Source organism: Podarcis filfolensis (assembly GCF_964270895.1).
Source record: "Podarcis filfolensis genome assembly, chromosome: 4".
Lineage (NCBI taxonomy): Eukaryota > Metazoa > Chordata > Lepidosauria > Squamata > Lacertidae > Podarcis > Podarcis filfolensis.
The window spans coordinates 81562019-81588630 of record NC_139607.1 but is presented as its reverse complement, the minus strand read 5'-3'; the positions used below and the strand labels follow the sequence as shown (position 1 = coordinate 81588630).

The following is a 26612-nucleotide window of genomic DNA, read 5'->3' as shown; positions in this document are numbered from 1 at the left end:
TTCCTTGAATGTTGTAACTCAGCCATTTCATGCTGGGCTCCCCCTTTCCAGTTCCTTCGTGCAGCAATAGCCATTTGTCAACAGTGTCCTGGGAGGTTTAAATATATTTCCATTAGTTTTTGAAAATTCTGGTTTCAACTGCATGTACATTTGTTTGTTTGTTTACAAAAGTATTTCTGTACCACCACATCATAAAATATCACGATTAAAACAATACAGATAATCATTAAATGACTGGCTGATCAAAATAAATAAAATTAAATGGCTGAAAATTCCTGTCAGCGTAATAAAGTATTAGAGAGATTCCTGAAAGTCCACAGTGAGGAAGATGCCTGCAGAATCTGTGCTGGAAGAGTGTTCCACAGCATGTGACCAGCAATACTATATTTGTGTCCATTTATTATTATGCCTTCTGTAGAACACAGAAGGGCTTTGCTGGTATAGATCACACTGGAATACCAGCAGGTGAACAAGACTTTGATGTTGTGGCTGATGCATTTAGGTTCTGTGATTAGGGCACAGAGTTGACAGCTGGGTTTGTTGAAGGGTCTGAACTCAAATCTTCAGATTTTTACATTATGAGAAAAGCGGAGTGGGGGAAGGAGTATCTCCTCTTTTCTTCCCTTTGAGTAGGACCTCAGGATGGGTTGACTTTTTCCTGTGCAAACCAGGCCATTGTCAGATTATGCTTTGGAGAGCAGGAAACTAATGTGGACTAGTAAAAAGCTTTAATTAATGTCAGGTTTGGATGTTTCCCATATGGAATTTCTATGATAAAGATGTCATGGAGGATAGGGACCTAGAAACAGATTAAGAGGAAATGACAAGTTCATCATGAATGGATGTCGTGGGTGTTGTTCAGTAACTTGAAAACCATACCTCCTTTACCTATATAAAGATTCTGGGACACTGAGGTCCAGCACCGAGGGCCTTCTAGCAGTTCCCTCACTGCGTGCAGTGAGGTTACAGGGAACCAGGCAGAGGGCCTTCTCGGTAGTGGCACCTGCCCTGTGGAATACCCTCCCATCAGATGTCAAGGCAATAAGCAACTATCTTACTTTTAAAAGACATCTGAAGGCAGCCCTGTTTAGGGAAGTTTTTAATGTTTAATGCTGTACTGTGTTTTTAGTATTCGGTTGGGAGCTGCCCAGAGTGGCTAGGGAAACCCAGCCAGATGGGCGGGGTGTAAATAATAAATTATTATTATTATTTTGCAGGATGACGGTGAAAATTTTTGCAAACTGCGTATTCTTCGTGAAAGTGAAAAAATTATCCGTTGTGGAAAAGAGCAGACTAAATGGCTGCATTAAAGAAAATGGTGGGCAGATTAAATTTGTGTTAAATCATGGGGTAAGTTTTAAATGTTTAGTTCTTTGTTGTAAACAGAGGTGTAAAGCAATGTAGCACTTTATGCTCTGGCTGCTACTGCATGATTGAAGGGATCTTATTGATCATTACTGATGCTATTATTGATGATCATTATTGATGGGATCTTATATATTTTGCTTATATGTGGCCTTAGGAGGATATGTGCCTCAACGGGGGGCCAGGGAGGGGATTCTGAGGATGTCTCTATTACTTGGGTTTGGTATGACACCGAGTAATGGCCTTGGTAGGTAGTGTAGTGACTGTTGCCTCAAGATTCTTTTTGTGTGTAGACCCACAATATGTTCCTTAGTATGAACAGTTCATTTTCTAAACTGAACGCCTCATTACATTTTAGTGTACTCACGTAGTCACTGATGACGCTACTGCACTCAGCTCCATTCATCTGAAAGCCGTCAAGAAATATCAGCTGCCCATTGTAGGTGCTGATTTCATATGGAACTCAGTTAAAGAAAGAAGACTTTTACAGGCTGATGACTACGAAGCCCAGCAGTCATGGAGGGAAAATTCTCATGGACTAGAGTCTTCCTCAGAAGACGATTTGCTGTCGATACACTCCTCTGAAGGTAGAGCATTTTGAAGTCTATTAAACTAGAATAAGATTGTGTGTAAATTTGTTTCTGTTTGCTCAACTTATTCACATTGCCAAAAAAAAAAAAAAAAGGATTTTGGGTTGCAGAATTTCTGTACTAGTAAATAGAAAGCTGAAGCTGGGCAGGGGCCATAGCTCAGTGTAAGAGTGCATGTTTTACGTGTAAAAGGTCTCAAGTTCCATCACTGGCATTTCCAGGTAAGGCTAGAATGATTGGAGGGTGGCAACATGAGAACGGGCCTTCTCTGCAGTGGCTCCCTGTCTGTGGAATGCTCTCCCCAGGGAAGTTCACCTGGCACCTACATTACGCACCTTTAGGCACCAGGCAAAAACGTTCCTTTTTAACCAGGCCTTTAGTAGATTTGATTTAAATCCTATGCCCTTTTAAAATGTGTTTTTTTGGGGGGGGCTGTTGGGTTGTTGTTTTTATTTTTATTGGGTATTTTGTGGTTTTATATCTTGATTTTATTCCGTGAACCTCCCTGAGACCTCCGGGTATAGGGCGGTATATATATTCAATAGATAATAATAGTAATCCTAGAGAGTCATTCAGTATAAGCAACACTGAGCTTGATGGAATAGGGAAGTACCTTGATGTCAGGCTGTTTTCTTTGTTCCTAAGAGTACCCTGATAACAATTAGGCACCAGGCAGAAACATTCCTCTTCTCCCAGGCCTTTAGCTAATTCTGTAATATATGGCCTGTTGAACTGTGTGTGTGTGGATAATGCTTCTCTTTGTTACTACGTTATGTATTTTTGTGTTTTTATACAAGCAGCGACCATTTTGCATGTGGTTCTGTTTCCGGTCCCCATGAGCAGTGGAGTGCGCATAAGCCTGCTCTGCCCCGTCCTATTCCACCTCCAGTCTGGCTGACCCCTGTTCTGCCCCGTCCCGCTTCTGCCCCTGTTCTGCCATCTTCTGGGTCCAAAAGGACCCAGGCATCGGCAGCCACACGTCAATTGGACACACACAAAATGGCCACCGCTTGTATTTTAAACCGCCCTGTCATTCCTGGATAAAGGACAGTATAGAAATTTAATAAAATAAATATTTAATATCTCTAGTGACAATAGGCTCAACCACAATACAGATGAAAAGCCAAGGAAATAAGAAAGTGGTCTAATCTTTTCCTTTGTTGTGAAGTGGCATGGACAGCGGTTGTGTCTCATTGGAGGGCAGAAGGGAAAGAGTAGGTTTACTGCAAATGGCAGGATCTGTCTACTGTTGCAGGAAGATAATGTGTCTTGGCAGTGGTTGAGGGAAAATGGCAGCCCACATCTGGTTAAACCCTAAAATTAGGTGGGATCCAAGCGCTGAGCTGTATGTTGGTGCCGGGGATCAAACCAAGTAGCTTGCTGTCTACAGGGTAGTTTGGTGGGCTGAAGCGAAGCAAAATCATTTACCGAAATACATCTCTCACCGAAAACTGCCTTTCAGATTCTTACTATCTTTCTTGATTTTTGAGATTTATTAGTTGCGGTTCATATACATGAATGCTAATTCAAAAAGCTGGTGGGCATAAGGAAAATAACTACTGTCTTAATAAATAGTTGACGAAGATGACCACCTAGAAAAGAGGACTCCTGGAAAGAATGAATGGAACAGCAGCAAGGCTCAGGACAACAGCAGTGTGGGTGAGCTAAGGTAATTTTCTTGGCTTCTCTGGCTTCTATTTTTCTCACTTAAAGAAGAACAGACATTCTCTCCCTTTGGAGAGGGATTCGGCGCTCAGGGGTAGAGCAAATGCTTTGGAGGGAGAACTTCCAAGGTTCCCTACAGCTGCTCTGTTATTAGAATTGGCAGGATCAAACAGGTTTGTGACTGGCCCAAGATCACCTCCTGAGCTTCATGGCTGAGTTGGGATTTTAATCCTGGTCCTAGTTAAACACTTTAACCACGACACTACCCAGTATTAAGATACTTTTCATATGGAACCCTTGGCATATTTAAATAAGCAAGCAAAATGCAAAAAGAAACCTGCCTTTGTTTGTTAGCACTTTTAAGCAAAATACAACTCAATCACACTCTTGTTCCTATGCAAGCCTTCACCACTGACTTTTGAAAGAGTTCAGAAGTCTTATATGTTTCCATTAGGTGGCTGACTTTAATATTGTAGGCTTACAGTTTACTCAGAGGTGAATCCTGGTGGGATGGACTGCAGCCTCAGTTGCATTCAGTAATAAAGAGTCTGGTGTTGCTGTTTTTTTTATTGGTTCCAGATCAAATAATGATGAAAATGTTCCTTATTTCCCTGAAGGCTTTGTGGTTGCAAAGTATGATGTCGTTGAACAGGTAAGAACTTCAATATTGCTGATGGTGTTAAATGGGTTTTGTTTGACTTTTTAATTATTTTGTGAAGCTATGCTGCTTTGGTTAGTTTAGTCAGGTTAAAAGCTTAATCGAATAAATGAGTCTGATAATGCCTACCAAATAGAAATGCACTTAAACACCTTTTTCCCCGACCCAGGTTACGGCACTTGGCGGGTATATGGTGGTTGAACTTCAGTGCTCTCAGCAGCACTGTGATTTTCCTTTCTGCATAAGCATATGCTACGGTCAGCCGGGTGGGAAAGTGGTAAGTTATGATCATGCATTAGTTTGATTCTTTGATGTTGTGAATGCTCTTGAATGAGAGAGGTTTCGTACGTTGTGTTATGCTCTTGCTTAATTTTCTGGATTTTCTTTCCCCCCCTTCTTTTGTTTTAAGTAATAATAATAATAAATGTTAATTTTATTTTACTCTGGGTGGCTTCCAAAGTATATAAAAGCACTAATAAAACATTGCACATTAAAAAGCTTCCCTGTACAGGGCTGCCTTCAGATGTTTTCTAAAGGTTATATAGTTACTCATCTCCTTGACAACTGATGGGAGGGTGTTCCACAGGGTGGGTGCTACTACTGAGAAGGCCCCCTCTGAACTGATTTCCCTGTGGGTTCACTTCTCACAGTGAGAGAACTGCTAGAAGGGAACTGCCAAATCTCTGTGTCCCGGTTGAATGATGAGGTTGGAGGCGCTCCTTCAGGTATATAGGGCCGAGGTCATTCAGTGCCAACGCTTTAAATTGTGCTAGGAAACGTGACCTTACACCAAGTCAGATCATTGGCCTGTCCAACACTGTATTGCCCACACTGACTGGCAATGGGTCTCCAGGATTTCACACGAGGGACCTTTCCACTCACGAGCATAAGCCTGTCTAGCAGCCGATAGGGCCGCCTTTTCTACCCTGTGACCTAAGAACTGTCGCAGAACAATTCCCAGGGTTCGCTGCTTGCAATCACATTTGGAGCAGGTTTGTGTGTCTTCTCAAACCCACAGCTGGGTGCCTCACAGCACAAGGAAAACTAGAATTTAAGTTTGTCTCAATGCCAGGATAATTTATGAGAAATGTCTCTCTTTTTGTGATTCTCTTCCCCCCTCCCCTTAAAAAATAATAATACTTGAATTGGGACACTCTTTTGTTCTCAGTTCAAGAAACGATTTTTACCAGCAAGGACTTCTGAAGAGGCTAGACTAGTCTATGAGCTTTGTATTCCAAATCTGAAAAATAAGAATTACCAGTTCAAAGAAGATTTTCCCCATGAAGTGGAACATCTAGCTTCAGAAAAGCTGCAAGAGGTTAGTGTAATTTTTTTAAGGATTCAGTTTTATGTGTTTTTAGCAGTTCTGTAAGTAGCCTTGAGTCCCATCATGGAAAAAGGCAGAGTATAAATAAATATATAAGAAGAAGAAGAAGAAGAACACAAAGTCAGATTCTGATTTGCCTCCCCCCTGATGTGGCAAAATCACACGAGGGGAAGGAGCCAAACAGGCCCTTAAGAGCAGCATGCATCAGTATGACAATCATTCATTTTAAACCAAAAGTTATTGATAGTTAAGGTTTAATGTGGCATATGAACTGGGATGTTAATTCATAGAATCATAGGCTTGGCTGCTTCTGTTCCTATTTTTAAAAATATTAATGCCGTTCTGAAGAGAAATGTCAGTTATTGAAATTCACGACATGTTCTCTGTTAGCTCTGTTTTTAAACCGCCATTTACCATTGAGCACTTCTGGGTGGCCTGATCGCATTGGTATGTTTGCAGGTGCTTATAGCAGAAGCCACGAATTCCAGCTCTTTGCCTGAAACAGTCAGCAAGTTTGTGGAACTGATCTGGATTGAAGCACTTGGACACCTGACTCCGCTGCTGGCTAAACCAGTAACCGAACTCAGCCTCAACGATGTAAGGCAATCCCACTTGCAGACATTGGCTCACTCAGAGCGTTTAATTCCCTTGAATGCCAACAGAAATACAATGCCAAGCAAATGCGCTTTCTGTTTCTGGATTGTGACAGCCAGTGTTGCTGTGATAGGTTTGTCATTAAACGTGTTAATGGTTTATTTCTATGAAGGCAAGGGACGCACCTCTCTCTCTCTCTTTCCTTTCTGTTCTGGCTACAGCCTCCGTAAGTGCATGTCCTGCTATGTGGAAGTCATTCTCTAGTGGTGGAATCCCTTGTAGCTGTGCCCCCCCAATCCTGCAAACTAGTGTAACCCCCACCAAGCTACAGTTCTCAGTACCCTTAATAAACTACAATTCCCGGGATTCTTTGAGGCAGTCAGGAATGTGCTTTAAATATATGGGATGTATATGCACCCTTAGCCCTCCTTGTCTGTCTCTCTTCACATTTGTCTGAGTCTTTAAAAAAAAGAAGGCGGCAAGAAAGAAAATAACACATTTTTATACCACATTTTCTTAAAAGGTGAGCAGAGCAGAAGGTATTTTGCTCCGAGCAAGGAAGGCACTGGATGAATTGGAATCTCCGAAAGAGAAAATGGAGATAATGTCAGAGTTTTATAAAATCATACCTCACAAAATTATGGATTATGACGTAACCAGAAAGTTGTTATCTACCAAGCACAGTCTCTGTCAGGTAACATTGTTGAATCTGACCTTTGCTTTCAGTGTATCCTATGTATAACCAGAGTTTGAGTGTGTTGTGCTCAGGTGGGGAACCTGTAGCCCTTCAGATGTTTGTTTAATTGCATTATTTCAAAAATGTATGTACTGCTTAATTACAGTTGCCTCTAAGAGGTGCACGGATGACTCAGCAAAATTAAAAATGTGGTAAAACTATAAAATTTATTTTAAAAGCCTGATGGAATAAATTTCACCCCTCAAATGAGCAGAAAATATGATTCTATCCTCTTTGAACAATAGAGAGTTCTTATGCTCCAGAATTCCTGTGGACTTTGGTCCAGAAGACAGATTTTGAAAGTATTTGCCAAGAGGGAAAACATTTATGTCATCATAATAGTGTTTGTCTTGTTCTCCTTTGAGCATTTCTTGGAGGGTCCTGTTGGCTTGTAATGATAATTTTTTTCTTTTATACCCTGCCCATCTGATTGGATTTCCCCACTCTGGGCAGCTTACAGCATATATGAAAACGTGTGTACATCACACAGAAACAGTTCTGGCACTATATTTGGTGCCCAAGCATCATTTGGGGGAAGCCTAGTACAAATTTGCAGCAAAAAAACCTTGCCACATGAGTTCCATGATCCCATCCCATATATTCAATCTTATGAGTCACAAAATGAAAATTTCTATTTTAATTATGAAATTTACATTTCTGAAATTTGCTCCGTGTTGTCACTGGGGATTTTCTCAGTTGAAGAAGAGTCCTATGAAGCTTGCTGACTATTTTGTGGGTGTTTGCTTGTTCAGTTGATGATTTGATTTTTTCCACCCCCAAATGCAGAAGTGGAGAAGTTTGACAGGTGGCCTCTTTTGCCCACAGGGATCTTCTGAAGCCCCTTTCAAAGTGTTGTCTTGCTCAGCACTTTGGGGAAGGGCTTTGCAGGTATTGCTGATTGGTGGTGTCTGCAAGTTGCCTCCAAGTTTTGACTTGAGTTCATTAGCCCTGAGGGTCAGAGGCACCCAATCCCTGGTCTTAACAGATTTAAAAAATATTATTTGTTGCATATATTTCCTCTGAGGTAAGCTGCTCTCGGGCCTACAGACAATGAGCAGAAGGTAAATTATAATAAACAAATAAAAGCTTTGTTTTGGAAATACAAACACTGAATGTTGCTATATATTTTTTTTTATAGCTAATCAGGGACATGCTGAACGTTCATGAAACAAACATATCAATTCCTAACCCACCATCCCTTTCCAAGTACCGAGCTCTGAGATGCAGGATATGTCCTGTCTTTGGAGAAGAGTTTCAGGATATTGAAGAAAAGATGGACCAATATACTGGGTGAGTTTCAGTTGTGATGTGTTGTACTACCCAGATTCAGTAATCATTTTTTAATGCCATCATATGATTTTGAAGGACCTCAAAGAATCTTTTGTTAAACACTGACATAGGTGGAAGATTCAAAACATTTATAAAAACCCATGTTACTAGGAAAACACACTTACTTTAAGAGCCCGGCTTCAAAGGCCTCTGCGTTTAACTTCAGAGAAAAGGTCTGTTCACACTAAACTTCACTAAATTTGTATACAACTCTAAGACATGGTTTACAACAAACTGTGAGTCATCTCACAGACATGCAAACAAGCTGTGGCTAGTATCTTATGCCTTGGTTGTGTGACAAATGTCTTGGTGCTCCCCTAAAACATAGTTAATCAGCCAAACCATAGTTAAAACAAACCATCATTCATAAACCATCAACAAACTGAATTAGTGCATTCAAACAAATCAAGCTTTGACTAATAAACCGTGGATTACTGTTTGTGTGAACCAGACCGCTGTGAAGATCATTAGACTACTGGAAACAAATGCAGACACATAGAAACACACAAACATTCTGGGTGAGAACTATTGCTCTACGAAATCTTGTTAGACATGAAATATGTAACATGTATAAATCACGTGTTCCTCTAAGGAGAACCTCGGACATATTCAATGCATGTGGCAAAATGTTCAATCTCATTTAGTGACTCTGTGGCCAGAATAAATCTGGGGGCATAAACTGGGGGGGGGGGGAATGCATTTTGTGAACATTCTATTCGTTTTAAATTTTCTTGCAGTGAACATCCCGTAGAAGTTTTGGAGATCTATAGAGTAGGCAGAATGACGGAAGTAGCGGCTTTCGAGAGCCATCTTGGCAATGTCCAGTCTTTATATCACGCTTCGTCTGTTCACAACTTCGTTGGAATCCTCTCCCGGTAACAGCTTGCGTCTTGGTCTGTCTCAGCTTTGCAGATGGTTTCCTGCTGTGCATAAGAGGCGAGAAGGCAACAGAGCCACTTGGCCAAAGGCTCGGTTATCTTTCAATGACAATGGCCGCATTTGGACAATCCAGTTCTACCTTAACGTCAGGATATGCACAAATCGCATGCACCCACACGCACACCCTTGTTACTGCTTCCTCTTCTGTTTGTGCAGGCCGTGAAGCAAACCCAAAAGCTTCCCATTAATGTCCAAAGAGGGAAGTGTGGTTTACTGACACCCCTGTGCAGGCAATGTGTGTCTGCAAGCTGTAAGTGGGAAAGTTTGGTGGAGTGGGGCAGCTCATCTCTCTACAGTCCTCATCCATTGATGGTGAAGAATGAGGGAGACAACTAGACTCCACACAACCTGGGCTCCTTTGTGTCTGTTTATCCCTTCCCCCTTCCCTTTCCCAATATTGATACACATATTATTAGTGTAGAAAAACTGTGTGTCTACATGTCAAGGTGCTTTACCTCAGAGGTGGGGAACCTGAGGCCTAGGGGCTGAGTGCAGCTTTCCAGTTCTCTGTCTCTCTAGCCCTGGAACTTTCTCCAGCCGTATCCCTCCTCACTGAGCCAAACTCCTCACCATCCCTTCTCTGCACCCTCCTGCTTTTGCCTTGCCAGACTGTGTCCTTGCACTGTGGCAATGCCTCTTGCTTGCCCAGACAGAGGATGGAGAAATTTGGGTATGTGCTTAGAAACCACCCGGCTTTTGCGTGGCTCAAATACATACAAGAGCTCTGTCGTCTTTTGCCTCTGGCCTTCCTGCCACTGCCTTGCGGCCTATGAGGGAACGCGTCCCTCAAGCGAAAAAGAAAGATTATCCACCTTTACTGTGTAAATCTTCTGCTTTTCTAGGGGACTGCTCTTGCCAAAGATTGTCGTTGAAGAGCATGGCGTAGAAAGAACGGATTGTGGGCACTTGGGCAGCGGCATCTATTTCAGCGACTCCGTAAGGTCTGCAGTTCTCTGGCAGTAATAACAGTTGAGATCTTATCATTCATTGCCTGATGGGGAGTGCTATGTGTGTTGCTCCTGTTGTTGTTGTTGTTGTTATTACTATTAATTAATTAAGGCAGCCCTATTTAGGGAAGTTTTTAATGTTTGATGTATTAGAGGATTTTAATATTTTTTTGGAAGCCGCCCAGAGTGGCTGGGGAAGCCCAGCCAGATGGGCGGGGTACAAATAATAAATTATTATTATTATTATTATTATTATTATTATAATAAATTTGAATACCGCCCTTCACTCGAGGATCACAGGGCAGTTCACAACATAAAAATACAAAATGAGAACACAGAATACATAACAAAACAAGCACAAACCAATAACAAACACATTTAAAAGGGCATAGAATATTAATCAGCCAATGGCCCTTGTTGAAGAGAAACATTTTCATTTCTCCTAAAGATATGTAATGAGGGCGACAGGTGAATTTCCCTGAGGAGACCATTCCACAAATAGGGAGCCGCCCCAGAAAAGGCCCGTCCCCACGATGTCTCCCTCTGGACCTCTTGCTTCTGAGTAAACTTAAGTGCCAGTTCACATGCTTTTCCTCACAGAGAAATCCCTTTTGAGAACCAGAGTGGAGTATCAGACTTAGGCTGCATACATAGCAAACATTGAAAGCACATGATTTCCCCTAGAGATTCCTGGGAACTGTAGTTTGCTAAGGGTGCTGGGAATTGCAGCTCTGTGAGGGGCAGTGTGAGACCAGTGACATTAAATTTGCGTCCATTATTTTGCCTTATGTGGAATGCAGAATGGCATATGTACCACACTGGAAGGTGCGTTGATAAGTGAACCCTTGATGTTGTGACTAGCACTATAAAGTCCTGCAGATGAGTTGGCATTTGGGTTTGTTGTAGGGTCTGGACCATAATAAACATAGGCTACATACACATCATACACTTAAAGTCCATTTAAAGCATGCGTCTTCCACAAAGAATCCTGGGGACTGTAGTTCGTCAAAAGTGCTGGGAATTCTAGCTCTGTGAGGGGTAAACTAGGGTTCCCAGGATTATTTGGTGAAAGTTATGTGCTTTAAATGCTTGGTATGTGTGCATTTTTGGGCTGAAGTGGCAAGAGCCACAAACCCCGCATGTCTTTTTCTGTTGGTTAAACTCAAGCAAGTACTTAAAATATTTGTCCGAGTATAACCAACCAGCTTCTTCTTCTTTGTTTAACAGTGCATGCATCAACTACTCTTGGCCAAACAGAACAGATGGAACCCGGTTACTGCTGATTTGCGATGTAGCCCTTGGAAAGTGTTTTGAAACAGGTCACATGGACAGTTCGTTAACCGCAGCACCGCCAGGCTACGACAGCGTGCATGGACTTGCCAGGAAAAAGGGGAAACTGAGAAAGGGAAGAGACTTCAAGGTACCAGTTCGAGCTATGTTGTGGTGTCTCCCGCTGTTGTCTATTAGAGGCATAATATGCCTTGATAAGCTATGCCTCTGAAAATGTTGATTGTTTATTGATTTAGAGCACTTGTACCCTGCTCTTCAGCCAAAAAGGCTCCCTGAGCAGCTTACATGCAATCAAAACGAGACAGTGTCTACCAACTATCTAAAAGAAAAAGAGAAAAAAGCATGACACAAAAGGGAAGAGGGACTGGGAGGGAAGAGGAAAATCAAAATCACAACTAAGGCACACCAGTTTCTAAACACCCCTGACATAAACCCTCCAGCCCAAGGGGTTGTATTCAATATAATCCCTACTCAGAGTAGACCCACTGAAATAAATGGACACAACCATCTGAGAGCCATTAATTTTAACGGGTAGATTTTGAGTAGAATGCAGTTGGATACAACCCTAGGCCTCAGCTCTGTCTCTTGTACATACCTCTCCACGATTCATCTTACCACCTAAGTCTGTTGCCATTTTTGTATGTTCCTCAGTGACTTGTAAGTGGCTGCTGTGGAACTTTCTCTAGCTAAATTTATCTTTTGCCGCTGCCTGCTTTCAAAAGCTTCCTAAGTGAGGAGACGACGTATCGGCTTCGCTCACTAATGCATCAGTTGCTCTTGTAAAGCTCTTAACGTTTACTTCTTGTTTTCTTTTGTTTTCATAAGGATGACGAATTTGTGGTGTACAGAGCTAGTCAGGTCAAAATAAAATATGTGGTTAAGTTTTCCCTCGCCGGTGACAAAGTGAAGGAGTTCCATCCTGAAATTCAGGAAGTTCCGCCTTCCCTAGAGCATCAGCCACAGCCCGAAGGTGAGAAATTCTTACCTAAAATTGTCTTCTTTCTTTGGTGTATTCTGCAATTGGAGTTTGAAATTGAAGCCTAACCCATTTCCTTGGTGTGGAGCTATAAAGATTATGCCAAGGAAAACCCATGAAAGAATGACAAGGCCAAGGTGACTCCTGTTCCCTTCATAAGATCACATCTTTTATTCCCATACAAATCCTACCTATGCTCTACTTTTCTTTTCTCTGTTCCATATTTCAAAAAGTGAAAATCCAGACACAAAAGTTGTGCCCCAGTTTTTGTGTAAACACCCAAGCCATAGGATTGCTTATCCCATGGGCTTTTGGTCTGATCTAGCAGGAATTGTTAATGCATTTATTGTCTTGTTTTATTGTCCTGTTTTATACAGGTGCATATGAGCATATTTAGTTTCTCTGTTACTTCTTTCCTTGCTTTTAGGTAGCAGAACTAACATTTGCCATCAAGGCCAGGCAAGATAGTTGCTTACAGAGAGTTTTTTGTTTTCGTTTTTTTTACACTTTTAATGCTGAAAATTACTCTGAACCTTAACAATAAAGGGGGTTTGCCTTCAATAAATCATCTCTCTCCCCCACCCCACCCTGCCTCTTAATATTTCTTTAGATTATCGAATGCCAAGTAAAAATCTGCTGAATAATGTGACTGCTGGTCTTCTGGACAGATCTGGAAACCCAATTCCTCTCAAAGGTCTTCATGTCAAGGGACGAATAGTAGACTTCGTAGCAGAGGTAATGCCAAGGCATTCATATTTCTTTTCTAGGGATGTTAAATATTTCCTTGTGGGTTTTTATTTTATGTTTATTTATTTATTTTTACAAAGTGTAAAACAAATCTGTAGACAAATCCTAGCCCTGATTAACGTTGCCTTTAAATATTCAGTGAGTTAGGTGTGTTATATCAGCAGACTCTCAATTTTTAAAACTTTGATTTTTTTTCAGGGGACAGTAGGGGCAACACAAATACATTTATTTGTTTCTTTGTTTACATGTCTCTTCCTACACACCCTTCCTAAGGTGCTGAAGCAACTAAAAATCTGGTGGGAATCAATAAGTAGTGGGCCTTCTGAATGGCAAAGAAATAATGAAACCCCCAGTACTGACTAGGATGCTGCCATTAAGGCTGTGTACACACTATACCTTTAAAGCACATTTGAAGCACATTCTTTCCCTCAAAGAATTCTGGGTACTGTAGTTCATTAAGGGTTGCTGGGAACTGTAACTCTATGAGGGGTGAACTACAGTGCCCAGAATTCTTTGGAAATAATGTATGTTGAATGTGCTTTAAAGGTATAGCACATTTAAATGGTGTTTCCGTGCACTCTGGCTTCCATCACGGAGTTCTATTGCACCAGAAGCAGTTTAGTCATGTTGGCCACATGACCCAGAAAGCTGTCTGTGGACAAACGCCAGCTCCCTTGGCCTGAATAGTGAGATGAGTACCATACCCCATAGTCAAATTTGACTGGACTTAACCGTCCATGGGTCCTTTACCTTTTCACTTTTTACATCTGCAAAGGAAGCAGACAACATTTTGAGTTTGGAGAATGGCTGAGAAAGACAGCAGAACCACGTTTGAGCTCTTTGGGTATTAAATATTTATCTGATGCAGAAGCAGTGGATATTGCTTACTGTTGGAGTGTTTTAAGTGTTGCCTCTATGTGTGCTCAACTTGTATATTTGTAAATAAATACAAATACTGTATTGTAAAACATCAATAATCTCCCAATGACCTCCTCCTAAAGGGAACCAAACCTGGGTATGTGCTGCATACCTGGAACTCAGAAAAGTGGAAAGTGTCAATCACTTCTCCTACCTGGGCAGTTATCTTTTCACAAGGGCTGACATTGATGTTGAAATCCAGCATCGCCTGAGCTCTGCGAGTGCAGCTTTCTTCCGATTGAAGCACAGAGTGTTTGAGGACTAGGACAGTTGCAGGGAAACCAAAATGCTTGTTTACAATCTATTGTACTACCAACCTTACTGTATGCTTCTGAAACGTGGACCACTTATAAACACCATCTCCAACTCCTTGAAAGATTCCATCGATGGTGTCTCAAAAAAAATTAACATATCACTTGGGAAGACTGGTGAACTAATGCCAGTGTACTGGAAGAAGCAAAGATCACCAGTATCAAAGCAATGTTTCTTCAACATCAACTTCATTTGACTGGTCATGTTGTTTGGATGCCTGATTATCATCCTCCAAAGTAACTATTCTGAACTTAAAAATGGAAAGTGTAATTCTGGTGGTCAACAAAACAAATTTAAAGATTCTCTCAAGGTAAATCTTTAAAAATGTAATATAAACACTGACAATTGGGAAACACTGGTCTGTGAGCACTCCGGTTGGAGAACAGTCTTTACCAAAGGTGTCATGGACTTTGAAGATGCTTGAACTCGGGACGAAAGGGAGAAACGTGCTAAGAGGAAGGCACGTTTGGCAAACCCTCACCATGATCAACTCCCACCCGGAAACCTATGTCCCCACTGTAGAAGGACATGTGGATCCAGAATTGGCCTCTATAGTTACTTAGGGACTCACTGTTAAGACCTTGTTCATGGAAGACAATCTTACTCGGCTACGAGTGATCGCCGAAGAAGAAGAAGCACATGAAACATTTCCCAGAGGGTGTTATTTAAAATGTTAATCTTGGGAAGGAAAGTGCTTCCATAAAAAAATGTTTTCATTGGGATCCATGGCCTGGTGTTTACCTCATATCTATCTGCAATACATGCATGTATTTCTTTCAGGTTGTGGTGTTCCAGGTCTATGAAAATCAATCAGACAGCCCCATTGAAGCAAAATATGTATTTCCTTTGGACGACACAGCCGCTGTATGTGGATTTGAGGCTTTCATTAAAGGGAAGCATATAATAGGAAAGGTAAGATGATTCAGGGACGGGAGGAAGAGACAAAATATGCGGCGGTGAGACTGCGATAAATGTGACTTTTCGAAAGAACCTATTTAAAAAAAAAAAACCAGGATGATTTATTATATAATTTCAACAGGTTAAGGAAAAGGAGAAGGCACACAGAGAATACAGAGAAGCCATCAGTCAAGGACATGGAGCTTACTTGATGGATCAAGATGCACCGGTAGGTGTAGTAATAAAAACTACTTATGCCTTTATAAGAGATCAGCATACACTGGCCTTCGTTTGTTTTACTTATGAAACCAAGCAAAGTGCTCTGGCTTGAAAGCTGTACCCTGCATATGAAAAATGTCAATCAGCAGGTGAAGGTGGAGGAGACGGCCACCGTAGCAAACTCTGTTTTTTTTCTCCGCTTAGGGCTTAGTTTATTATTTGATCCTGACTTGATTTTTAGGATGTAATTTAATTATTGTTTGATTTTATACCAATGTTATATATTTGATGTTAGCCTCCCTGAGCCCGGTTTCGGCCGGGGAGGGCTGGATACAAATAAATGTTTATTATTATTTATTATTAGCCACACCTCCTCTTGCACCCCTGCTTTCCCCCAGGGAAAGCTTATTATTCTTATTATTGTTTTTATTATTAAAAATTTGTATACCACCCTACAGTCATAGATAGCAGAACAGCTCATGACATAAGAATACAATACAGTGGTACCTCGGGTTACAGACGCGTCAGGTTACAGATGCTTCAGGTTAGACTCCACTAACCCAGAAATCGTACCTCGGGTTAAGAACTTTACCTCAGGATGAGAACAGAAATCGCGTGGCGGCAGCGGGAGGCCCCATTAGCTAAAGTGGTGCTTCAGGTTAAGAACAGTTTCAGGTTAAGAATGAACATCCGGAACGAATTAAGTACTTAACCCGAGGTACCACTGTATGTATAAAAAAATACAAAATACATCATAACAATGAGAACAAAAACGAACCAAGGATCTCCCCTCTCACAACGCATGTGAAAGGGGAATGGATCTCAATCAGCCAAAGGCCTAGTTGAAGAGCAAACAGCTATTTGGGTTTTCTCCAGATTGGAAAAGGAGCAGAGCAAGGGGAAAACCACTCAGTCCCATGCTTTCTAGGCATGGAACAAGGGGAAGTGTGGTCAAGCCCTTCTAGCCAGCAATTATTTGTGGTTATTGCCAACCACACTACCTTTCCCTCTTCCATTAGCCCTGTGTGGCATGAGGGAGACTCTCTCTCCCCAGTTGCTGGGATCCCAGCAACACCTCCAGGGCCACAGACTAGTCTGGGACGTTTTCAGTATGCTATAAAAGAAAGCAGGCCATGTCATTGTTTTGTAAATGGCAATTTGTTTCTGTGTGCATTTCAAATATCCTTCTGTAGGACATCTTCACCGTTTCTGTGGGAAACTTGCCTCCTTCAACCAAAGTCCTCATCAAAATCACCTACATCACGGAGCTCAGTTATGAGAACGAATGCCTTGCCTTCCACTTGCCGGCTGCTGTGGCGCCTTGGCAACAAGACAAAGCGCTGAATGAGAACACACAGGTGAGGGCCTCTTTCCATCAGAAGGAAGGAAATCCTGCATTATAATGGTGCAAACACAATTGTTGCTGTTCTCCACCGTTTCATATTTAATTGCACCCAGTGCTGTTTTTCTGGAAAGAGAGGTGCTGGAACTTGCCATGAACGCCACCCTTATATAATGGCTATGGCACCCACCTAATGGTGGGTTTCAGCCGGAAAAAGCCCTGATTGCACCCATACAGACCTCATTGTTTTTGTTTGTTAACTAGGACTCAGTAAGGAAAGTTTCCATTAGGCAAGTTGGAACAAAACCAGGGTAAGTAGACTAAAATTGTAATGTGTCCTTTAAAAGTTGTCTGTATTTTAAATAAATGCATGGGTTTTTTTCTTTAAAAATCAATATTGCAGAATGAAGCATTTCTTTTTCCTCACTTGCATTTGTTCTTCATCACTTTCTGGCAGTAAGAGCTATTCAACAGTGGAACGGCCTCCCTCAGGAGGTTGGGGGCTCTCCTTCCTTGAAAATTTTTAAGCAGAGGTCAGGTGGCCATCTGTCACAGATGCTCTAGTTGAGATTTGTGCATTGCAGGGGGTTGGACTAGATGACCCTTGAGGTCTTTTCCAACTCTACAATTCTATGGTTTTTATAGCCATGAAAAAACAGATGTTCTGTGCTTTCTAAGCAATTTCATCAATTTATCTTTAAATTAAGGTTACCAGTTTTTTTCCAAAGAATGCGGGGACACTTTTTTTTTTTGAAAAGAGAAAAAAAGTTATTAAATTATTTTTTAAAAAAAAAATTAAAGCAAGAAGTAATATCTTCTCTTCTGTGGTTTCCTCTGTCACACGGCCTTCCTCTGGGCCCCGGCCTGCTCTCTTGGAGCGCTAGCTGCCGTGCAGTAGGCTCAGGTTGCGTCTGGGCTTGGCCACGTGTTCTTGCCCTCCCAGTGCTCTCCTGCCTCTCCTCCTCAGTGGCGGCAGCAGCAGCGGCGCGGCAAGGTCGGGCCTCCCCTCTTTTTTCTCCTTCCTCTTTCTCTCTCTTCCTTCTTCTCCTCTCCTCCTTCTCTCTGCATCGGCTCTGGGGTTTTCCTTGCCCCAGAGCGCCACTGGGCAGTGGCCGGGCACTCTCATTCCCGGCTCGATTTGGGTCACAAGGGGGGGGGGTCAGTGGTTCCCTCCGTTGACACGCCCTGGTTCCCCCTTGGCGGTGGTGGTGGCAGTGGCAGTCTCAGCAGCCCGGAGCCAGCCTGGTAGCGCAGTTGGCTCTGGCTGGCTTCAGGAGCTGCTCGGTGCTGTGGCACACGCCATTTTGCCTCGCCAGAAGTCCCCATATGATGTGTCTTGTGCCATTGAACCAATCATGCAACATTCATTCCCTACTAATAAATCTACAACACTTAAAATAAAAATCCGGGGACATCAAATGAAATCCGAAGACATTCCAGGGACGGATTTTGTCCGGGGACAGATTTGTAAATCTGGGGACTGTCCCCGGGAAATGGGAACGTCTGGTAACCATACTTTAAATGGGGTAAAAAGACCTCTTCAGGGAATATAACATGTGAGGAGGAGCTTTGGGGACAAGTGTGTTAGCTACTCTCTCTGACCCTGCTTCCCTCTGCAAGTTGAAGGGCGACTGTCCGAAATGGACTGCCTGTTTCTGCTCCCCACTGTGGCAGAGCTTATTCTAGCCTCGGACCCTCATTTGCGGTTATTTCCCCTCCTCTCCCGGCTGCCTCCATTGCCCTATCCCCTGCTGTGCAGAAGGGTCCCGGCCCTCTAGAGATGGTTTTCCTGGAGATTTGCAGTGAGGAGGAATGGACAGGAATCTTACCTTCCATTGTTGTTGTTGTTGTTTAGTCGTTTAGTCGTGTCCGACTCTTCGTGACCCCATGGACCAGAGCACGCCAGGCACTTCTGTCTTTCACTGCCTCCCGCAGTTTGGTCAGACTCATGTTTGTAGCTTCGAGAACACTGTCCAACCATCTCGTCCTCTGTTGTCCCCTTCTGCTTGTGCCCTCCATCTTTCCCAACATCAGCGGCTTTTCCAGGGAGTCTTCTCTTCTCATGAGGTGGCCAAAGTATTGGAGCCTCAGCTTCACTATCTGTCCTTCCAGTGAGCACTCAGGGCTAATTTCCTTAAGAATGGATGCGTTTGATCTTCTTGCAGTCCATGGGCCTCTCAAGAGTCTCCTCCAGCACCATAATTCAAAAGCATCAATTCTTCAGCGATCAGCCTTCTTTATGGTCCAGCTCTCACTTCCATATACCATATACCTTCCATAAACGTCCTTTACTTTCCATTAATATACCTTAGGATCCAAGTCATAGTGAAATAGCATATTTATGTATCATCTACAAAGCTGTTTTTCTGCTAGGTGGAAGTTTGATTAATTAGCACTTTGGTTACAGTGAAATCTAGTGAATATGAAAGAAAACATGCTATGTTGTTCCTTATGGGATATTTGTGTGTTTGTGTGTGTGTGTGTATCACACACCAATCCTGACCTATTATATAACATATGGTTTCTCTATCTCAGTGGGTTCTCTTTGGAAATGTCAGTTGAAATGCCCTTTGAAATTAAACACATTAGCAGCTGGACACATCAGCTTGAAATAAAGGTAAGCAAATCTCTCTGGTACATCTGTTTTTCAGGACAGGGCAGTTCGTAATTGGGGGTGGGGGTAGGGAAAATAAGTGAGCTGAATTGCACCTCCTGTTTTAAAAGGAACAATCTATATTTGTGCAGAAGTCAAGCTTGCAACGTGGAAATGTGGATAGAGAGATAGAGAGAGGCAGATATAATTATACAACCCATTTTTCTGGATTACGAACAAAAAAAATTTGGAGGCCCCATTGGCGAAAGTGCATGTGGCGTTTGCCCTCCTATGTGTGTGACATCATACTGGGTTCATAGGGAAAGGGTTAACTAATTGTAAAATGACTAACCAATGGGAACCCAAGGGGCAGAGTTAACTGTGTATAAAGTTTAAGCACAGAGAGGAGTTAGAGTTAGAGTGGTTGAGAAGACAGTCTGGAGTTAGACTAGAGAGGGAAGATAAGTCTGTGGGTTGGGCTATTCTGGTGTGAGAGAGTGAGAAAATTTGTTAAGAGGAGTCAGTCAAACAGTTGAGATAATCAATCAGAAGGTATTAGGAAGGTATAGGCCAGTAAAGAAACTAAAGTTAAGATACTGACAGGAATGTTATCTGAGAAACCATAAACTTGTTAATGTTTGTAAAATAAACTTGTTTTTTTGGTTCACTTTTAACAATTGAATGGACTCAGTGTTTTACCAGAGAGTAACTGGTTGGTGGCAGCCGGGAAGCGATCACAGTGGTGGCACAGGGATCAATAGACTGTTAAACGTCCGGGGATGTGGTCGCCACAGTGCACGTTGGGTTACAACCTGTTTTGGTTTACAAATGGACATTTGGAAGAGATTATGGTTGTAAACCAAGGTACCACTGTACATCATATTTTTTTGTGGGGGAGCTAAATTGGGAGGGGACCTCTCAAAAGATTAGGATGCAAATTATTCAGGCCTTTTTGCAACAACATAGCCCCCCCTTTCTCTCTCCCCTCCCTTCCCACTTTCAGAAAACTGACTGTAAAGCTGTGGTTCGGACTGTTGACAACAGTTTCTTGGACACCAGTGGCTTTGCAATGGAAATCCTTATCAGTGATGTTCATTTGCCCAGAATGTGGGTAGAAAAGCACCCGGGCAATGAGACTGAGGTAATTCTCATTTTATTCTTTCTTTAAGATATTTTCTATTGCATCTTTGAATGAATCTTCCAGGGGCAGTTCACTTATAGTACATTGAAAGAAAACAATAAAAATGCAGCAGCTGTGAAAATAATAACTAAAAAAAACCCATTAGAGCAGCATGAAAGAGATCAGCATCTGTTCTTATAGAACAAACTAGACATGATGTTAAGTTTTCATTTAATGTGCAGATTTCTTTTAAAAGCAAGCAGCATTGGCAAAAGAGGGAAGCTGATAATTAACAGGGCCCAGTTGGGAATTTTCTCTCAGCTTTAGAAAAGGGCTTTTTCTCAAGACCGCAATAGTTTTTTTGGGGGGGGAGAGTTAGATTTCCTCTCCATGCCTGCTTCTAACCCTGCATGTTATAAACAAAGATCAGGCCCTGCACAGCCAAGCAGATCATAAAATTGTAGAGATGGAAGGGACCACGAGGGTCATCTAGTCCAACCCCCCTTACAATGCAGGAATCTTTTTCCCAGCATGGGGCTCAAACCTACAGCCCTGTTGGGGCCCACATGCTACGGCCCAGCCCATGGGGGCTGACCCTGCTGCCATCCTTGTTTAGGGTCCCACCTGGCGTTGCAGCCACCATTGGTTCAAGCCCTCCGCTCGGCGCAACTGCCAGTTATGCCTTCCTCCTCCAGGTGTGTTTACCCTGCAGCAGTGCAGTACTCTCTCTTGGGTCCACTAAATAATCCTTCCTGAAGCATCTTGTATGCATCTGGCCAGTTTACTTTTTTAAAAAAATATGATGGTGTTCGTGGCAAGCAAAGAAGACTGGCAGGTCCTTTGCCAGTTTCTGGATCCCAGCAAATACACAGGTTTGCTGACCTTTCCAACTTCTGGCTGTGCCTTTCTCTCTTGTTTTGGCATTGTGGACATTTGCCTGACACCCCTGGTGAACTAAGGCTTCGTCACTGTTGCCCATCTTCGTCCTTTTAGGCCTGCATGCTTGTGTTTCAACCGGAGTTCGAATCGACACTTGACCCTCTAAGCACCAGCGGGGAAATCGTGATCTGCCTCGATTGCTCCAATTCCATGGGAGGTTCGACATTCCAGCAAGCCAAGCAGATTGCCCTCTACGCTCTAGAGTTGTGTACTTTTACTACGAGAAATATAAGCGTTATCAGATTCGGCACAAGTAAGAAAAGAGCTCTTGAACTATGACATGCTTCTCTCTTTCTCTCTCTTTGTATATTTCACTCTCCATGCAGTGTGTGATTTTTGAGCACCCTAAGGCTCAGGGCTGATCTGTTGGCTTTATGCAGACATTTGCAATTTGGATTGATGCTGTTGTCTAAAATGCATATTCTTTCTTTCATCGGGAGGCATCCCTAAGTGGCTTATTGTTTTATTTAGCACCTTAAGGGTGCAATCCCACCCTCTGCTCAGGGTTGGCACAATGATCAGGTCCAGATCAGACCCAATGACAGGAATCCTGGGGCAGCTCACCCCTCTTTTCTTCCTTTCCTGATAATTTCTCATATCAGGGCTTTCCACTGGCCCGGCAGCAGAAATAGCGCAGCCTCCTTGCATTTTCGGCTGGCAGAAGGTCAGTGCCTGGCAGGAAGCCAACTCAGCCAGCAGAGCTTAGTGGAAGGACACCTCTGCACAGTGCACACCCCCACAGCCTGACAAAAAGGGACGTTGATGTTGGATTTCTCTGCCAGCATGCTATTTCTTTGCTATACACCGCTGAACCTGGGAGTAAGCTTCGTTTAACGCAGTGAGACGTACTTTGGCATAGATTTGCATAGGGTTCCACTGCAAAAATACAGAACTTCCATTATTAATAAAATTCTGTGTTGTTCTGGTTTTCCTGTACAGGTTTTGAAGAATTTCCTTTCAATCCTAAACCCCACATGGCGGATCTTGCAGCTCTGAAAAACTTTATTATAGTAAGTGCATATGTTTTAGCATATTTTTAATATTCTGTTGGGAGCTGCCCAGAGTGGCTGGGGAAACCCACCCAGATGGGGTGGGTATGATTTATTTATTCATTCATTCATTCATTCATTCATTCATTCCATCTGTGCACTTAAGTCTTTTGTGGTCTGCCAAATATAATAATAAAGTGTTTCCCCTCATGTAACAAGATCTCCGTTGTTGGCTCTTATCCGTTAGTTTCATATTCCTTCATTCCCCACATTTCAGTATCACCCTTTTATGGATTATGTTGAATAAAAGAACATTAAAAAAAATACACACATGAAGGTTTTAAAAATCCACAGGGTTCCCAGGCAGTTTCTCACCCCAATACTGACCCATTCCAGCTAGGCTTGGCTTCAGCCGGGTTATGAAGTTCCCTTATTTCTCTGCTGCTACAAGTCTCAGTAGACGGGTGGCATGATGGTGCAAAGCAGCTTCATCTGATTGTATCTTCAGTGAATAACAGTGTGCTCATGTCTTTCAACACTGAGAAAATTTATTTTCACCCAAATTATAGCGTGGTTTCCCACAAGTGAAATGCGACCCTGAACTAATACTGCAGCCACACACAATATCTATGTGATGGGTAAAACTTGAGTGGAGCAATTGACCACCCTTATCCGCACCTACGCATATCACTTTGTATTTTCCAAGTTGACTTACTGGTGAACTCATTTTGCTGGTTTACTGTAACCGCCTTCTTATTATGTACTGTAAAATAAAACGTTTAGTATTTTATCCTCCCCTAGTGCCCCATTTTTTCGTTAGTCATGTCATGTTATGTTTTATGATTTATATGTGTACAATTTTGCAACTAGAAAATAAATACCTTTTTTTAAAATTACCCTTTCTTGTTACCTTCCTCCTTCTTAGTCTGCCACAGCTTCAATGGGGAATTCCGATATATGGAAGGTTTTGCATTACCTGAGTTTGCTGTACCCTTCTAAAAGCAGGCGCAACATTCTTCTTATATCTGATGGACATATTCAGAACGAAGGCACGACCTTGCAGATTTTGAAGAAAAATACACACCACACTAGAATATTCACATGCGGAGTAGGGTAGGTCCAAATTGACTGAACACTTTGTTTTGTGCTCTGGGAAAATTACAAAGTGTATCTAATATGCCAGGATGGTAGAGTGAGTCGTTTGCTTTGGTTGGCAGACTTGGGGCATCAGTAGCCCTCAGCCCAGTAGTCAGGTATCTGATTTTTTTTTTATTAGAATGTTTGCACATATTTTAAAAAATGTGTGTCCTTGAGCTCTCTTCTGTAAAGGATAATTATCTGGGATCGTAATTGCATTTTGTATCAATGTTAAGATAAAGGGACAATAATGTAAGCAAATTGATAATATGGTTTGTCACCGCAGCACTTGGCAGTGTAAACTTGTGGGGAGAAACCAGGTTGTACCTGAGGGCGTGCAAGTGCACTATTTGGAAACCCCCACCCCACCCTTAGAAGCTAAAATATGAAGCTTTCATATCCTAAGTCAAAGTCTTGGTTTATCTAGCTCAGTATTGTTCATTCCGACCATCCGTTTTCCTTGAGATCCTTTTGAGTGGAGACAGACCTACTCATTAGGCAAAATAACCTACTCATGACCTACTCATTAGGCAAAATGAGGCTATTGGCAGGGGCTGGGGGGGTGGTGAATTCGCATCTTAGGCCTTAGAGTATTTTAAATACAACTTGGGTTTAAAGGGATTTCCATTAATAATTTTAAAAGATATCCAACTACTCCGGAAGAGTGATGGAGGTGCAGGCTCCCTCCTGAGCCACTCCTCCCAGACTTGCCTCTTTCTAAGGAAGGACCCCTCCGTTTCTCAGAGCAAGGCAGGGAGTGGGAGCATGGAGCACGGTTAGCAGTGACAAAGCACTATGAGCCAGGAGCAGCAACGGTAGCTTAGCTTGACTGAACCTGTGATCTTCATACTTGCTCCTTATACACACAAAGTATGTCCTCAGCTACTGAGCTATCTGCCCTCCCAAATCTCTTGGCTAGCTTTGCCCAGCTTTCTGCTACAAGTAGAAGCAGGACAAAGGTTTCTTATTTAAGGTATGTGGTTCAATTGAAGTAGAGGGAACAACCATTTTGAGTGGGACCAAGGCATGTGCAACGGCTAATATGCACACTGTTTCTGGCCCTGGAAGGGGGCAGTACAGGGCAGGTTTACACTTGCTCCACCAATGCACACAGAACGCAATGACCCAGAACGCAACCCAGTGCAAGCAGGGAGTTAGTTGCTTCGAATGTCCAGGATATACTAAGCAAAATATTCAGTGTTGTCTGTTCAGGCTGATATTTTCCTGCAGTTTCCCCACCCTTTTAAATTCCACATCTCATTCAAACTGGCCATTTACTTAAACCTTTACAAATTGCATTAGCCCCGCAGCAAATCGTCACATGCTGAGATCTTTAGCCCAGTATGGAGCTGGAGCCTTTGAATATTTTGATGCAAAATCCAAATACAACTGGGAGAGAAAGGCAAGTATATTTTAATATCTTTTTTCTGTAGTCACAGAGGGGCCAGCTCCTTTTGTGAGATTGCTTTCGTAAGCTTCCTGTGTGGCAGTGGCGCTGTCTTGCCCCCCACTACTGCGGGTGCCCAGGGCCATGTGTCCTTACCGGGGGGGCACTGTAGTGTGTGCACTACATCATCACGCCCCTGCCACACGTGTGCTATGTCATCACACATCCCTATCTGGGTGCAATGATGTAGTGGGTACACGCCGGGGGGCGTGATGATGTAGCTCGCATGCTGGGGTCTGTGTGCATGCGGCTGCGCCAAACTTTGCATGTTCCCGGCCCGCTCACTTATAATGTTGTGGGAGCCATGGCACACAGGGCCTCTGGGACCTGGCACCTATGCTCTGTGGGAATATTTGGGGGAGGCTTTCATTTTTTTGTTTTACTGCGATGTTGAGATGAGGGAACCTGTGGCTTATGTGGAAAATATATGAAATCTTGTTGAGGCACTTCATGCTCAGATAAGAGGCCAATGTCCCTGTGTTTATGGTATATCAAATGCTTCAACGTGCATTGCTGTCTGTGAACCAGTCTAGAAGTACCCTGCCCATTTATTTTTTATTTTGAGAAGACAGCTTATACGTGGAAAGTTTGCTAAGATTGCTACCCCACAGAGAAACAGGATGGGGTGCATCTGTATTCCAGTGACAGAGTATCTTCACATTGCTACTTATTCCGCATCCAGTGCACTCCCACTGCTAATTTTTGGATCCCCATTCACATGACATTAGAAACAATCCACAAGCCTGTTGTTTATTGACAAATTCTGCTGTTTAATGCATTCTTTCTCAACCCAGCTTCAATCTGGCTGGAAAACGAAAGCCGTGTTCATTTTGTGCTTAAGAATGGTGTGAACGTTTGAGGCAGCCATTGCACATATGCAGATGAGTGGACATGCACAGGTGGCAGCTTCATGAATAGGAGTTTTTATTTTGGGGAGGTTGGGGGTGGGTTCGGGCACAGGGAAGCCAAAAGGCCATGCATTTCAGGTGAATATATGCCTGCCCCCTGTCTGCCTGATGAAGTGCCGTACAAAAAAACTGTAGCTGTATAATTCTTGTGTCCTTTTTTTTTACCCTGTACGAAAGCAACAAATAATAATTTTCTGTTTCCTTCTCTGCATCCAGATGAAGAGTCAGACATCAAGAATGTCTTCTTTGGGGTGCAATGCCATTTCCATCAAATGGCAGCAGTTTGATTTTGATGCACCTGAGCTAATGTACGCACCTGCTCAGATACAGTCTCTCTTCAATCACGACCGACTTCTGATCTATGGATTCATCTCTCACTGTACTCAGGTAAATAAGCTTGTCGCCAACCTAATCTCACCACCTTGTGTAGTACAAGCAACTGGCAAATGCTTTTAGCTCCATGCAAGTGCTTTGGAATTTTTTTCCATGTAATGGCACACATGGTAAGTTTAAGTGAGAGTGGAGAAACGCAAGAATGACAAACAAGCTGAAGGGTAGATCCAGAACAGTCCCTTTCTGCTGAAGTGAAAATGACTTTGCTAAGAATTGTGGAGCAGGCAAAACAATA

At 42.6% G+C, this 26612-nt stretch overlaps 1 protein-coding gene across 6 annotated transcripts in view; it reads left to right on the top strand.

Moving 5' to 3' along the window:
* PARP4 (poly(ADP-ribose) polymerase family member 4) overlaps nucleotides 1–26612 on the top strand; it is a 48067-nt gene that overhangs the window by 2928 nt on the left and 18527 nt on the right. For all 6 annotated transcript variants that reach the window (XR_014546981.1, XR_014546982.1, XM_083608933.1 and 3 more), the window contains exons 2-26: nucleotides 1218–1350; nucleotides 1724–1952; nucleotides 3531–3624; nucleotides 4200–4272; nucleotides 4448–4555; nucleotides 5447–5596; nucleotides 6065–6202; nucleotides 6723–6893; nucleotides 8074–8225; nucleotides 9002–9139; nucleotides 10046–10144; nucleotides 11378–11570; nucleotides 12266–12410; nucleotides 13027–13151; nucleotides 15174–15305; nucleotides 15433–15519; nucleotides 16703–16867; nucleotides 17116–17162; nucleotides 19387–19468; nucleotides 20448–20585; nucleotides 21558–21756; nucleotides 22443–22513; nucleotides 23418–23605; nucleotides 24932–25031; nucleotides 26201–26371. Coding sequence is in view for 4 of the 6 variants with exons in the window: in XM_083608933.1 (XP_083465059.1) it covers nucleotides 1219–1350; nucleotides 1724–1952; nucleotides 3531–3624; nucleotides 4200–4272; nucleotides 4448–4555; nucleotides 5447–5596; nucleotides 6065–6202; nucleotides 6723–6893; nucleotides 8074–8225; nucleotides 9002–9139; nucleotides 10046–10144; nucleotides 11378–11570; nucleotides 12266–12410; nucleotides 13027–13151; nucleotides 15174–15305; nucleotides 15433–15519; nucleotides 16703–16867; nucleotides 17116–17162; nucleotides 19387–19468; nucleotides 20448–20585; nucleotides 21558–21756; nucleotides 22443–22513; nucleotides 23418–23605; nucleotides 24932–25031; nucleotides 26201–26371 (3327 nt within the window). In the remaining 2 variants the exon portion in view is untranslated. The remainder of the gene's footprint in view (nucleotides 1–1217; nucleotides 1351–1723; nucleotides 1953–3530; nucleotides 3625–4199; nucleotides 4273–4447; nucleotides 4556–5446; nucleotides 5597–6064; nucleotides 6203–6722; nucleotides 6894–8073; nucleotides 8226–9001; nucleotides 9140–10045; nucleotides 10145–11377; nucleotides 11571–12265; nucleotides 12411–13026; nucleotides 13152–15173; nucleotides 15306–15432; nucleotides 15520–16702; nucleotides 16868–17115; nucleotides 17163–19386; nucleotides 19469–20447; nucleotides 20586–21557; nucleotides 21757–22442; nucleotides 22514–23417; nucleotides 23606–24931; nucleotides 25032–26200; nucleotides 26372–26612) is intronic.